The 13,021-nt window shown below is 43.2% G+C and overlaps 1 protein-coding gene across 1 annotated transcript; it reads left to right on the forward strand.

The window, feature by feature from the left end:
- Window positions 1-3,193: 3,193 nt before the first annotated feature.
- Window positions 3,194-4,821, forward strand: LOC309387693 (transmembrane protein 121-like; the record flags this gene model as incomplete). Its single annotated transcript, XM_081944415.1, has 1 exon — window positions 3,194-4,821. One exon carries the CDS (start codon window positions 3,194-3,196, stop codon window positions 4,139-4,141), a length of 948 nt encoding a protein of 315 aa, XP_081800541.1. The 3' UTR covers window positions 4,142-4,821.
- Between the last annotated feature and the right edge of the window lie 8,200 nt (window positions 4,822-13,021).

The following is a 13,021-nucleotide window of genomic DNA, read 5'->3' on the forward strand; positions in this document are numbered from 1 at the left end:
TTACAGACCTCAGAAGGATGGAGTGCTGAGTCAACCTTGAGCCAGGATCGAACTCCTGGTGTGTGAGCAGAGTTAGCCTATAGTACTGCATTCCAAGTGCTTCAACGACCCTCAAAAAGGGTCCAGCTGTCTGCAAAGAATATAAATCTTTCCATTCCCCACTGTCCTGTCAGAGCCGAAGAAGCTTCTTGGATGAGAAGTGAAATGCCCTCAAAAACCAAGAAATTCCAGTTGCCTCCTGAAAAAAAGCACCTTTGGGACAACCATGACCTGGATGACTGAGAATCCCTACAGACTTACCCCATTCTGAGAATCCCTACAGACTTACCCCATTCTTACCACTGTGTTACTATGGCTCAGGAGGTTCTTTCCAAAATTTCCAGTTTGAATCAGGACCGCATATGCTATAGTAAAAAAGAACAAGGGAATGGCTCAGCTATAGGTTGGGCATGTAACTTACCTGGGAATTCCAGAAGACCTAACCCAGCCCTTTTGCAGAGCAGTTGGTTAGGAAGGGCTGTTCCTGAGCTTGATCTAGTTTAAAGCTGTTGGACTTCTTCCTGGTCTTTAAGTCATTTTCAATCTCTCTCTATTTGGATACAGTGCTCACACACACGATGGTAGAAATATGTGGGAGTAATCAGAAGCTGCCACAACCACAGGTTAATTTATGACCACAGTTAGGACTAGAATTTTGGTTGCTAAGTGATGTGGTCATTAACTGAATCACTCATGTGACTGGACCTGATTTTACAACCATTTTTGCCCTGGTCATTAAGCAAAACCAAGTCATTTTTGCCCTGGTCATTAAGCATCCCCCAATTGACTTTCCTGGTTGGAAGCTGACTGGAAAGGTTGCTAATTGTAACTGCAAGATGCTGCAATCCTTGTAAATGCAAGCTGGTTACCAAGAGCCCAATCACATGGGGATGGTGTGATGTTTGTTTGGACCTAACCTTCCCAAGAGCATGAAGCAAACTCCTTGTCCTGATAAAAAATCCTTTTAGTAATTTACAGTGAATTCTGCTCATTCACACAAAGTCTTTCAAGAGAGGATTTACAGTCACAGACCTTATCTGGCTTGGAGAGCTGACAGGCCAATATCTGCAAAACTTGGCAAGGAGTCTCGGAGAGCCATGAACCAATTAAGAGAACTAATTGTCTCCTGCAAACTCCACTCCCCTTTTACTCCTCTTTTATTTCCTCTGGGAGGGCCATTCATTGTCCACCTGTGGCCTTACTCCCAAGTCGACTCCTGTTCTTTAGCTGTTCCCTTCATCTGGCAACTTTGCACCTGCACACACCGGGAATAGGCTCCAGCTGTTTGTCTGCCTCACTGATGTCTGCCTCTGAAGGCAGCTGATAACTGGCATACAGCTCTGCCCCCCTCTCTGCCTCTGACACACAGCTCACATCAGAGGCTTCCTCAGACTCCAGGACTGGCCCATGTTCCTCCCCAATCTCCTCACTGTGCAAATCTGCTGCCAGCTTCACTGGCCGCTGGTGGACCACAACAATGGTCTTAACTTTGAGGATGCGTCACAAGTAACTTTTTCTGAGACAGTCGTAACTTTGAACTATCATTAAACGAACTGTTGTAAGTTGAGGACTACCTGTAAAGAGGAAACAAGCATATTAACAGGGAGGACAAAAAGCCAGAAATCTTGTCTACAAGGTAGGAGTAAATAAGAAGGAAGCAAATTGTTAAGAGAACAAAGGGAACAAATGTCACCTGAACCAGACAAAGGAAGCTGGGCTTGAACACATGGAATGGGGTCCCCATCCATCCCAGCTAGTCAATAAGCAAAAATCCTTGGGGTCAAAAAGAGGTCCATAAGTCCACCCACTCCTTGAGAATGTTTTGGGAACCAAATTTGGCAGTTTCCATCCCTCTTAGCTAATGCCTGGCAGCCTAGTTGAGAAGGACGTTAGGTAAGCATGAATGAATGTATGTGCATGTGAGAAAGAGGTGTGCATAGTGTGTAACCAGTAAAGTTTTGCTGTTACTTTAAATTCACCGGGTCTCAGTGTAATCCAAAGAACCTGATTTGCCGTAATGTTCAGTTGAAAGAGATTTGTAGTTGTCCCTAGTTATTTCCAAGCTGTTGACTGGGGATGTGTATCTTGTCCACTCTCACTACATCCATTTGGAGAATCCAAGTAGAAAGCAAAGGGAAGACAACAGTGGCCCCCAACCTTTTGGGCACCAGGGATCGGTTCCATGGAGAAAGGGTTTTCTGTGGACCGCAGGGAGCATGGTTTTGCATCCTGCCTGCATCCCGTGGATGGGGCTTCGCTTGTTTGCATGAACCAGGTGCTGGCATGCCATGGACCGGTGCCGGTCCACAGACCGGGAGCTGGGGACCCCAGGATTACAAGATCTGTGTGCCTGACAGGCTGTGAAAGAGGGACCATAAACTGAACCTGTGAGCACATGTAACATAAGAACTTGAATTTTATCCATAATCCGTTCTGTAAGGCAAATTTCTGAGGCCACAAGAGAATTACCAACTTGTGCTGGCAACTTGAGAATTGGATTCTGCAAAACCTCTCCATAAAATATAACATCAATCAGGGATCCATCCCTCATTAGAATATATATTTTATTTGAAATCAATGGATTTCAATGGATCACCATTAAAGCTTTACGGAAGGGAGTCACCTCTCAGTGAAAATCAAGTTTGGATGGTGGCTATAAAAGGGATCAGACCATTTTCACTGATAGCTTCTCCCCATGGAATTCCCAAAGTTTGTTCAGATGGAGGGAAGGCCTTTGGGGATGCAGTGATAGAAGGAAAATCAGTGATATCCATGTTTTTTTCCCATGTTGCCCAGAGGGGAAAAGAAGCTTGTAATAAATACTTTCCAAGTACTGAACGCATCGTATTATTACATTCGTATTTGAAATTTTTACACGGAATATGCGCTTAGTACAGTCATCACGGCTTGAATTAAAGGTCCCTGTTCAGTTTCCATTGCTTGGATGTTATCGCTATACGGTTTCTTTGGGAACTAATAAGATATTATAAGGTGTGTTATTCAACTGTAGGGATATTAGATGAAGAGGTACGGTTGGACAACACCCCACACGTGCCAAAGCTATAGCAAGCACAGTACTAACAATGAGTTTAGAAAAGGTCCATTGCTGCACAGAAATTGTGTTGGACTAATAATATGTCTTCTTTGTTTCAGAATGGTTCCTCCCCCTCCTATTAACAAGTCCCATGTTTGCCTATCCACTACACTCATCATGAGCAGCATGGTGCTGATGGATGCTTATCTAGTGGAACAGAACCAGGGTTCTAGGAAATTGGCTATTTGCATCATGGTCTCAGTTGGAGACCTCTGCTTCCTGGTGATACTCAGGTATGTGGCTGTTTGGGTTGGGGCTGAAGTGAGGACTGCTAAGCGAGGCTATGCCATGATTCTTTGGTTCCTCTACGTCTTTGTGCTGGAAATCAAAGTCTACTTCGTTTATCAGAACTATAAGGCTGACAGGAAAAGTTTGGACCTCATAGCCCGCAAAGCATTGACCCTGCTACTGTCCATCTGCATCCCAGCCCTCTATGTGCTTTTGGTGGCTACAGAGCATATGGAGTACGTCAGGACGTTCAAGAAAAAGGAGGACCTTCGCAACCGTCTCTTCTGGGTCATTGTCGACATGCTGGATGTGCTGGACATTCAGGCCAACCTCTGGGAGCCTCAGAAGAAAGGGTTACCCATCTGGGCTGAAGGCCTGATGTTCTTCTACTGCTATATCCTCCTCTTGGTTCTGCCTTGTGTGTCGCTGTGTGAAATTAGTATGCAAGGAATCAGCATCGTGCCGCACCGCATGATGCTGTACCCAATTCTGAGCATGCTTACGATCAATATCACCACCATCTTCATCAGGGGAAGCAATATGCTATTCTTCCGGGACATTCGTGTCTCTGGTATCTTCATGGGGAAGAATGTGCTGGCCATTGTTCTTAAGGTCTGCATGTTTGTGCAGTACAAGAAACATTTGTATCACACAGCGGCCGGACATGGCACAGTAGAACCGCAGCATAATCTTCCTTCCCAACCACAGCCTGTCATGCATCTACTAAAGCCCCAGAATCAGATTCCCTGCCCTGAGGAATTGGCCCAGGAAAACACATGACATGCAGCACACCCACATGCCATGTGGCAAGGAACATCTTACGTCTATGATCATTAAGATCAAAAGCAAAGAGGAACCAAATGTATCAGGCCCCACCAAGCCAGTGCTGGTCCATCTTGAAAGTTTATCAGTGAGTGCCCCCTCCCCTTCCTTTCCTACACAGATGTACTGCTAACAGTGACCTCAGCTGAAATAAGGTCATTTCAGGAATGAGCCAGAACAAACCCCAGCCCTACTGCCAAGGAGCAAGCTAGCAAGCCGTAGAAACTGATGGGCAGATCTTTGGGAAAGTATGAGCCACTGAATCAATAATCTGCCAGTGGACGGGAGTCAGCAGCAAGTGATTAATTCCCTCCTGTGCCTTTCCTGTAGTCAATCATTCTGTAATGAAAGCTGTTTGGGCACATGGCCAACTCTGTTGCATAGAATACATCTGTGAATATGAGGAAAGCATCTTTTCACCTACCGGGGCACATACTTTCGAAATGTGACCTTCCTTTCTGGGATGGTTGAAAGGCTCTGCATCCGTGCCTGCCTGCCTATTTAATTTTCTGGGAGTGGGATGCCCAGGTTTGTAGTGGTTCCAGGACCATGTTCTCTTTCCTGTGGAAACATGCTGGCTTGTGATCCTTTTCCCATGCTTCTTTTTCATGGATATTTTTCTCTTTCAATAAAATGAAGACCAAGCTTGAAGGTTTGTCCCATTTCCCTGTGCAGGTACCTTGCAACATCTTTCAGTGATCAGGTTAGTGTTTATGCTTCATGCTGTCCTGAAGGATAAGAAGGTTGTGAGTGACTGCAAGAAACCAAGAGGAGAGAAACACACAAAACACTACCCACTTGGTTTCTCAGCTCCCGGGTTGTTTAACCCTTTTTAAAATCCACCTAAGGTACGTTTTCAAACTACACATTGAAAATTGGTTAGGATTGGCATTGACAATATTTTCTTACTGGCTCATGGAGCTGCAGGTGCAGCTATGCTTGTCAAACAATATTGTCACCCTGACAGTAATTGTGTAGAGACAGCCCTAGACATGCCAGACAGGAAGAATAAAGAGAAAATTTCCAGGCCCATCTCCTTTTCCAGATGCAAGAGTATTCTACTTTATTGCATCCGTGGGGAGGTGGTGGACAGACATTCGTCTTTTTGTGCTGTATCAGGCTCCTGTAGAATTTTATTTACAATGCAAATTCTCTGAATATTTAGGGTTTTATATATCTATATCAAAAATTCACAATTGGCCTCTTTCTACATTATAGACCCACTGTAATAACTTCCTACCTGCCTCTAGGCCAGGGATCCTTTTAATTGTGGCATAGGAGAGAATGTTGACAGATACACTTTCCTCCCTCATCTACAAGGTGAGCTGCCTTTATTCAAATGGCCTTTCCACAAAGGTTTAAGGACTCACCTTCTCCATCGGGGACAACTTTTGTTTTACAAAAACCTGAACACCCAGAAGATTGCTCTGTGGTGGCCCCGTCACTTGCTCGGGGGAAGTAGGACAGAAGGATAAGCAGCAGGGGTGGGTTCCTGCCAGTTCTAACCTCTTCTATAGAAGAGGTTCCACAAATCTACAGTGCCGTTTAGAACCGGTTCCAGCTCCCCCCACCCCCACCCATCCGCACATCATCAAGATGAAGAGCGAGAGGAGGAATTCTGGGAGTTAAGTCCATAAGTCTTAAAGCTGTCAAGTTTGAACACCCCTGGGTTTTTTTTTCTAAAGGGTTAGGAGTGCAAGGGTCTTGTAACTTGAAAGCTATAAGACATGTGCGCTTCAATTCCAGAGTTCCTGAGCCAACATTTTGGTTGCTAAGCAAGAGCGTTGTTAAGTGAGTTTCACCACATTTTACAAGTTGGCCACGCCCACCCAGTCAGATGGCCGGAAAGCCACTCCCCACCCAGTCACATGGCTGGCAAGACACTCCCACAAAGCAGGCCACACCTACAGAAGAGGTTCTAAAAATTTTTGAAACCCACCACTGATAAGCAGGCAGGTTCAGAGTCAAGAGCTCACACCTTCTCTTGTGGGTCTAGGATAACTTGCCACAACCATCTCACTGCAGCCACCTTGCTCTGTCCAACTCGCCACGGCCATCTTGCCATGACCAGTCCGGTACAGCCATTTTTACCACAGCCAACTCACCAATTCACCACAAAGAAGAAGGAATCAAGCTATTCTCCAAAGGATAGAACAAGACGCAGTGGGTGGAAACTATTCAAGGAAAAAAGCAACCTAGAATTAAGGATAAATTTCCTGACAGTTAGAACAATTAATCAGTAGAACAACTTGCTTCCAGAGGTCGTGAATGCTCCAACACTGGATGTTTTTAAGAAGAGGTTGGATAACCATTTGTATGAAGTGGTGTTGGGTTTCCTGCCTGAGCAGGAAGTTGGACTAGAAAGCCTCCAAGGTCCCTTCCAACTCTGTTATTCTATTCTATTTGCTCTGGAAAAACTTCCATGTGGGATAACTTAATGCGATAAGTGTTATCCATCACTGTTTCTTCTGCATTCTTTCCATTTTTGTCAATGGAAATGATGTTGAACAAACAGTGGTGGATAATATTTATTGTGTTGAGTTATCCCACGTGGAATTGTCCCATGGCAATTTATCCCCTGGCGAGATGGTTATTCCGGATTGGCCATGGTGAGTGGTCCTGTTCCTTTCTCTGGGGCACATCTTTATCTTCTTCCAAGCTCTCCCCACACCTTTTCTCTCCCTCACTGAATAGACTGCCAAAAGACTTGTGTAACCTTTTGGAAATGTGTATTTTCTGCCAAATGAGGGCTCTTTGTAGAAATTAAAGTTGCCAAGCTGCTTTTGTTTTTATAATACAAAGCAGAGAAGAGACCAAGAATAGCAGCTGCTTCCTGCTCTGGGGAAGAGCCTTTTCTCTTCCTTAAGTAAAGTGAGAAGATGAGCATGGTTGTTTGTTAATTACCTGGATTTAAATGCACCACAAGGAAAGTTAAACTAAAGCATTGGAAAAAGAACATTTGGGGTAAGGCACAGGGTCTCCAACTTTATAGCACCACGTTCCCCATAAATCTTGAATTATCTAATACTGCCCTCCTGAATGTTACTTCTCTGTGTGTGCAAGCCAACCTTGAACCACAGTTAAAATACATTCCAGGATCGGGGGAATCCTTTGACACACATTGTGCAAGGGCCATTGAAGGAGAACTCCAGCACCTGAATGGCCTGTATAACTTAGATTAATCTGCTCAGCACCAACAGAACAGCGAAGGCCGCCTGTGTCCAGATATAGTGGTGCAAATGCAATTCCCCTCAAATATAATGAATGTCCAGGAAGGGGGCGGGGGCCCCTCTAGTACAGGGGTCCCCAACTCCTGGTCCATGAACTAGCATCAGTCCGTGGTGTGCCAGAAACCAGGCCATACAGACAAGCAAAGCCCCCTCTGGGATGTAGGCAGCACACAAAACCACACTCCCTCCAGCCTGTGGAAAAATTTACACATAACTGTCCCTGGTGCCCAAAAGGTTGGGGGCTGCTGCTCTAGTACCTACATTTTAGTCACTCCTGGACTAAGAAGTAAGGTAAAGGTTACCCGGCACATGCGTGCTAGTCGTTTCCGGCTCTAGGGGCAGTGCTCGTCGCTGTTTCTAAGCCAAAGAGCCGGCGCTGTCTGAAGACGTCTCCGTGGTCATGTGGCCGGTATGACTAAACACCGAAGGTGCATGGAGCGGTGTTACCTTCCCATCAAAGTGGCCCCTATTTTTCTACTTTACGTGCTTTAGAACTGCTAGTTTGGCAGAAACTGGGATAAGTAATGGGAGCTCACTCTGTTATGTGGTGCTAGGGATTCGAACTGCTGAACTGCCGACCTTCTGATTGGCAAGCTCAGCGTCTCAGCCACTGAGCCACTGCGTCCCTTTAAGAAGTAAGAGAAGGAATTAATTATCTTCATTTTTGCTCATTTAAGCCAAAAGAAAGATATTTGATTTATTTGCAAAGTAAAATTTGAACAAGTATTTTCAGTGCTACCGTTGTGTCAACCTACATTATAGGTAAATATAAATAAATAAAGAGAGACAGCAAACCAAAGGACTGTCTATCCTTGATTTCTTCAATGGAATTCTTAATGCAGCCTTGTCATTCCTCTTCAAAAAAAAAAAAAGTCCAGCAGAGTTTTATAAAATCATGTGTAGCTTACAGTTTGACAGGAGAAACTTACTTTGCAGCTGATAAGAGGCTTTCTGTTCAGAAACACTCTCTGTGACTTGCAGCTTACTTTTAAGAAACTCCCACTCGGGTCAGTGGCATTTACTCCCACATACGTATTCCACAGGATTTGTAGTCAGAAGTTTAATTAACCGGAATACAGCTCATTTCTCTTTTCTTTATAATCACAGATCTTTACTCAAGTTTTTAATTGGTTTGGAACCATTTTCAGTGTCACATGCCAAAATCAGAAATTATAAATAAAAAGAAAATTCAGAGACTATACTGTATGTAAATTCTCCAGGAGAAAAAGTTGGTGTAAACTTTTTAATAAACACCTATGTACAAATGCACACCTAAATTAGGAAATTGCATTTAGGAGATCCAGCTTATGAAAACCAAACTTCATATGCAAACTGTTAGATTCTTCCGTTAACTTTTTGTGAGTGTGTATGTGTTCTGGAGAAAACACATACATACTTCCCTTCAGAGGAAATTTTGAACTGGCCAGCCAAAATTTGCAGTGTTCCTCTCCACATTTTTCAGATTCATATTATGTTGTAACTTTATTATTTATGCTTTTAATTAAATTACACATTTGAAAGAAAGAAAAACAGTCACATCTTAAAAATCAGTAAAAGAAAAAGAGTAAAAAGTAAATTTATCAACTGGATTGTGGCGCTCCAGAAGACTATTAGATGGCAACAAAGACTAAAATTTTCTGCCATATAGTAATTTTCTAGAGCAGGGGTTGTCAACTAGTGTGCCACAACACATTTATGTGTCATAAAAGGTCCACAGGTATTCAGGTGTTTCATCAGCTGGATGGTCCACCTGTGAGATGTATGCCATAATATAAAAAAGGTTGAAAAACCTAATTAACCAGGTCAATGTGCCTGAATGGTGTCAAGGTAGCACCTCCAAGGTATTTATGAAACATTCATCTACCTGGCAATGCTGGGTGGCTCACAACAATCAAATAAATCACAATTACATTGATAAAAATTTTAAGAACAGATCATTCAGAATGGAGCAGAGGGTTTCTTTTTGGTCAAAGAGCCTGAGTAAAAAGCCAGATCTTCAAGACTCTTCTGAACAACAACAGAATGGGGGACATCCATATTTCAGTGGGAGCCTAGTTCCAAAGGGCAGATGCCGCTGCAGAGATGGCACATTGGATGGCATTGTTTAATCAAAGTAACCCAGTACCAACCCTGCAAGATTGAAGTCGCCAGGCAGATGCAATGGGAGACCAAGCAACAAGGGTCACTGAAGATCCAATTACCAGGGTACACGCCAAGGACTAGACAATGGTACTGCTTTCAAGCAGCGGGCCCACTGTCCCCATCTCAGATTTCTGCCATATCACCTTCTCCCCATCGCTATCAAGATAACCCTCCCTGCCTCAGTGCTTCCTTCCCAGGTAGAGGTACACATATCCCATCCCTCCATTCCTTTCTCTTTCACACACAGGGAGAGAGAGAGAAATACTGCTAGACAATCCACCAGGAACGTGGTCAATTCTATTATAAGTAATGAAATATTGTAAGGCTGCAAAGAATCTTGGGATCATGTTGGAACCCTTGCTGTGATGTTAATCCTGAAAGCTTAAGAAAACGAAAGAAGTGATGGCTAACCTTTTTGTCATTGCGTGCTGAAAGCGCGTGTGCAACCGTAATGCAATGCGTGCACAAACCCCATGCTCCCCCTGTGCATGCGCACATGACCCCTGCACTCTCACCACCAAAAACCAGCTGACCAGCGGGAGTCGCACACGCATGTGCGGTGGAGCTGAGCTGGGCGACAGCTCGCATGCCCGCAGAGAGGACTCTGCATGCCACCTGTGGCATGTGTGCCATTAGGTTCACCATCATGGATTTAAGGTCTTTGGAAACAGAAAGTAATTAAGAAAATGGCAAGTATTTTCAGTGGGGTTTTTTTTGAGTTAGATATCATAACTTCAGACACCCAAAAAATGGTTTTGTGTTTATGACTCATGCCTTTGAGGAATCAGTAATTCCTGATCATGAAACACTTATTGCTGCACACTGCCTACTATTTATATTAGACTTCTATTGCATGTAAGAGTCAAATGCAAAGAAAAGTGAATCATGTACTTCGGCTCCTTTTGTGCAAGAAACATCCATTTTGAGAAAATGCATTTCGAATATTAAAACATTACTTTTCCTAAGGCAATTGTCCTTTCATATTTCTTGACTAAGATAATATTCTTTTTTGAGTGATTTCTGACGGGTGCCAAATATCGCTTGTGAAAGTAAAATGTGGATTTTTATCAAAACCAGATCATTGGTCCATATTTCTCTATTTTGATATCTTTCAGATCACATCATCTCCAGCCAGCATGGTTTATGGCTAATGTTATAAATGGCTACTGATATAATGTTAACAAATAATCCCTCCTAATTCATTTGGAAGATTGGGAAAGTCATGTTAGTGTCATGGTCGCCACCAAGAGAGATGGGGTCTCCATGTCTCAGGCAAAAACCATTTGCAGGCATGTTTGCCTGCTTGCCAAGTTCTTTCTAGACTGGAGACAAAGCACAGATGCTCTCAGATGCAGCTGTTCCACCATGGATGGAATACCTGCTTGTTGGACCATGGATATATTAAATGATCACATCTGCTGCAACTGCTCTCCCTCAATCTTGCTTCTTTTATCATAACAATGTAGCATTAAAAAAATTATAGAAGTACTGTATAAATTTCCAACCTGAGAAATTGCATTATAAATGTTTAATGGCTAAGAGCTCAGAAGATTGTCAAACTCATGAAATATTAGCATCTCCATTTGTGTGTTTAGCAATCTTAACAAATTTGAAGTTTTTATTTTAGCACTTGCACCAGGGACTCCTGATACATCCTCATGGGCAACTAATAATATTGGGATTGCAGGCTAGGGTCAATTGGCTTAGCCTGTTGCATAAGCCTAGTCAATACATGTTTACTGTAAATTTAATAATCGAAGAAGAAAGAATGTGCAAACAAAAAAAGGAGGTGATTGATGCAGATTCTTATTTCCGTTCATTTGATAGGTAGTCCCAAATTTTATGGATTGCTGCCAGTAACTAAGGCCAATGAGCCTAAATCTAATCTTCAACATACCCCTTTCTCTTTTTGCAGTTAACACCCAGAGTATGATTCAGAGATCGCTAGGACTCCTGAAGAATTCCTGAATGATACACTTGATGTAATAGATGCTCCACAGAACTACAAATCACTCAGTCCAGTCATCTCAGCTTAGTATGTTAATGTAAGGCTGGGAGATGGGCGGACAATTTAGGTATCTCCAGAAATTGAGGGTTACAGCTCTCTTGTTTGCTGCTGGGGCTAATGGGAACTGAAGTTCAAAACTTCTGGAGGACACCCAGTTGTCTACTTTTGGCTAGAACGTATTGTCACTGGCTCTATTTAGTGAACAGCTGCTGGAGCTTAACTGTTCACTGGTCTGGTAAACACACAAACATGAATCAACATTCATGCAAATTAACTTCTCTTCCCTCTAGTAAAACATTTACATTGCAGTCAATTTGTTTTTCAGTGCTAAAATGTATCTCATGTACATTCCTCCATTTCCCCGAAAATAAGCCTTCCCTGAAAATATTGCAACCCAGCAGCAGCCATGAGGTGACCACGCTTGCCGCCTCCTGCACCTCAAAAATAATAAGACCTCCCCAAAAATAAGGCCAAGTGCTTATTTCAGGGATCAAAAGAAAATAAGATCCTGTCTTATTTTCGGGGCAACATGGTATAAAAAGACATTCATATATTTGTCAAATTTTTAAAACTACCTGTCTCCTTCACGGATGCTAGCAATTCCTTTCAAAACATTTTAACAGCACCTCTTCGTTGTCACTGGGAATAACCTTTTTTATTGGTTTGCTCTTCAGTCTCTTCCTTCTCCTAACTGAGGGACACTTTATCTCAGCCTGAGAAAACACTATGATTTTATTAATAGCCTGACAAATCCAGAGTACAGTACCCATATTGGCTTCTCTCAAAGAAACCCTATGTCCCCAGACAGCTGCCAATCTTGAATATCTCTCCTACCAAAGGGGGGCAGAAAAGCACCCTACTCCCTTCTAGTGATACCACTGGGCCTCCTGCAGCCCTTTGAAGATTGGGAGGGAGTTTCACCTCTCTGCTCCTCAAATTGCCTCAAAGGCAGCATATAATTTCCATTGGTAAAAAAAAGGTCATTTTATCCCCAGCAATACTTTGCGGAGCATGTTCCATTGTTGTTGGGGGGGGTTGTGTGTGTATGTGGGGGGTTACTGACATCTCTTAATGAGTGTCAGAAAATCTTGCACACCGATCTTAAGGACAGACTGCGAAAGTCGATAACCCAGGGGTGTCCAAACTTGGGAACTTTAAGACTTGTGGACTTCAACTCCCAGAGTTTCTGGGAGTTGAAGTCCACAAGTCTTAAAGTTCCCAAGTTTGGACACCCCTGCGATAACCTAAAGATCCAGACCTCTCCTCAAGTGGCTAGTAAATATTTGGGGGCTTCCGAAACCCCTTTCTCCAGATTTGTGGGAAATTAGCCCTGTGATTTCTAATCAAGAGTTCAATATAAATCTTAAAATAGGTTAGGCCTCTCGCAAAGTGCCCCCTCAAAATAGACAAAAAGGAGTTACACATATCTGGTATTATTATTATTATTCTACCTGAGAG

The sequence above is a fragment of the Natrix helvetica genome (genome assembly GCF_964273705.1).
Source record: "Natrix helvetica genome assembly, chromosome: 2".
Classification (NCBI taxonomy): domain Eukaryota; kingdom Metazoa; phylum Chordata; class Lepidosauria; order Squamata; family Natricidae; genus Natrix; species Natrix helvetica.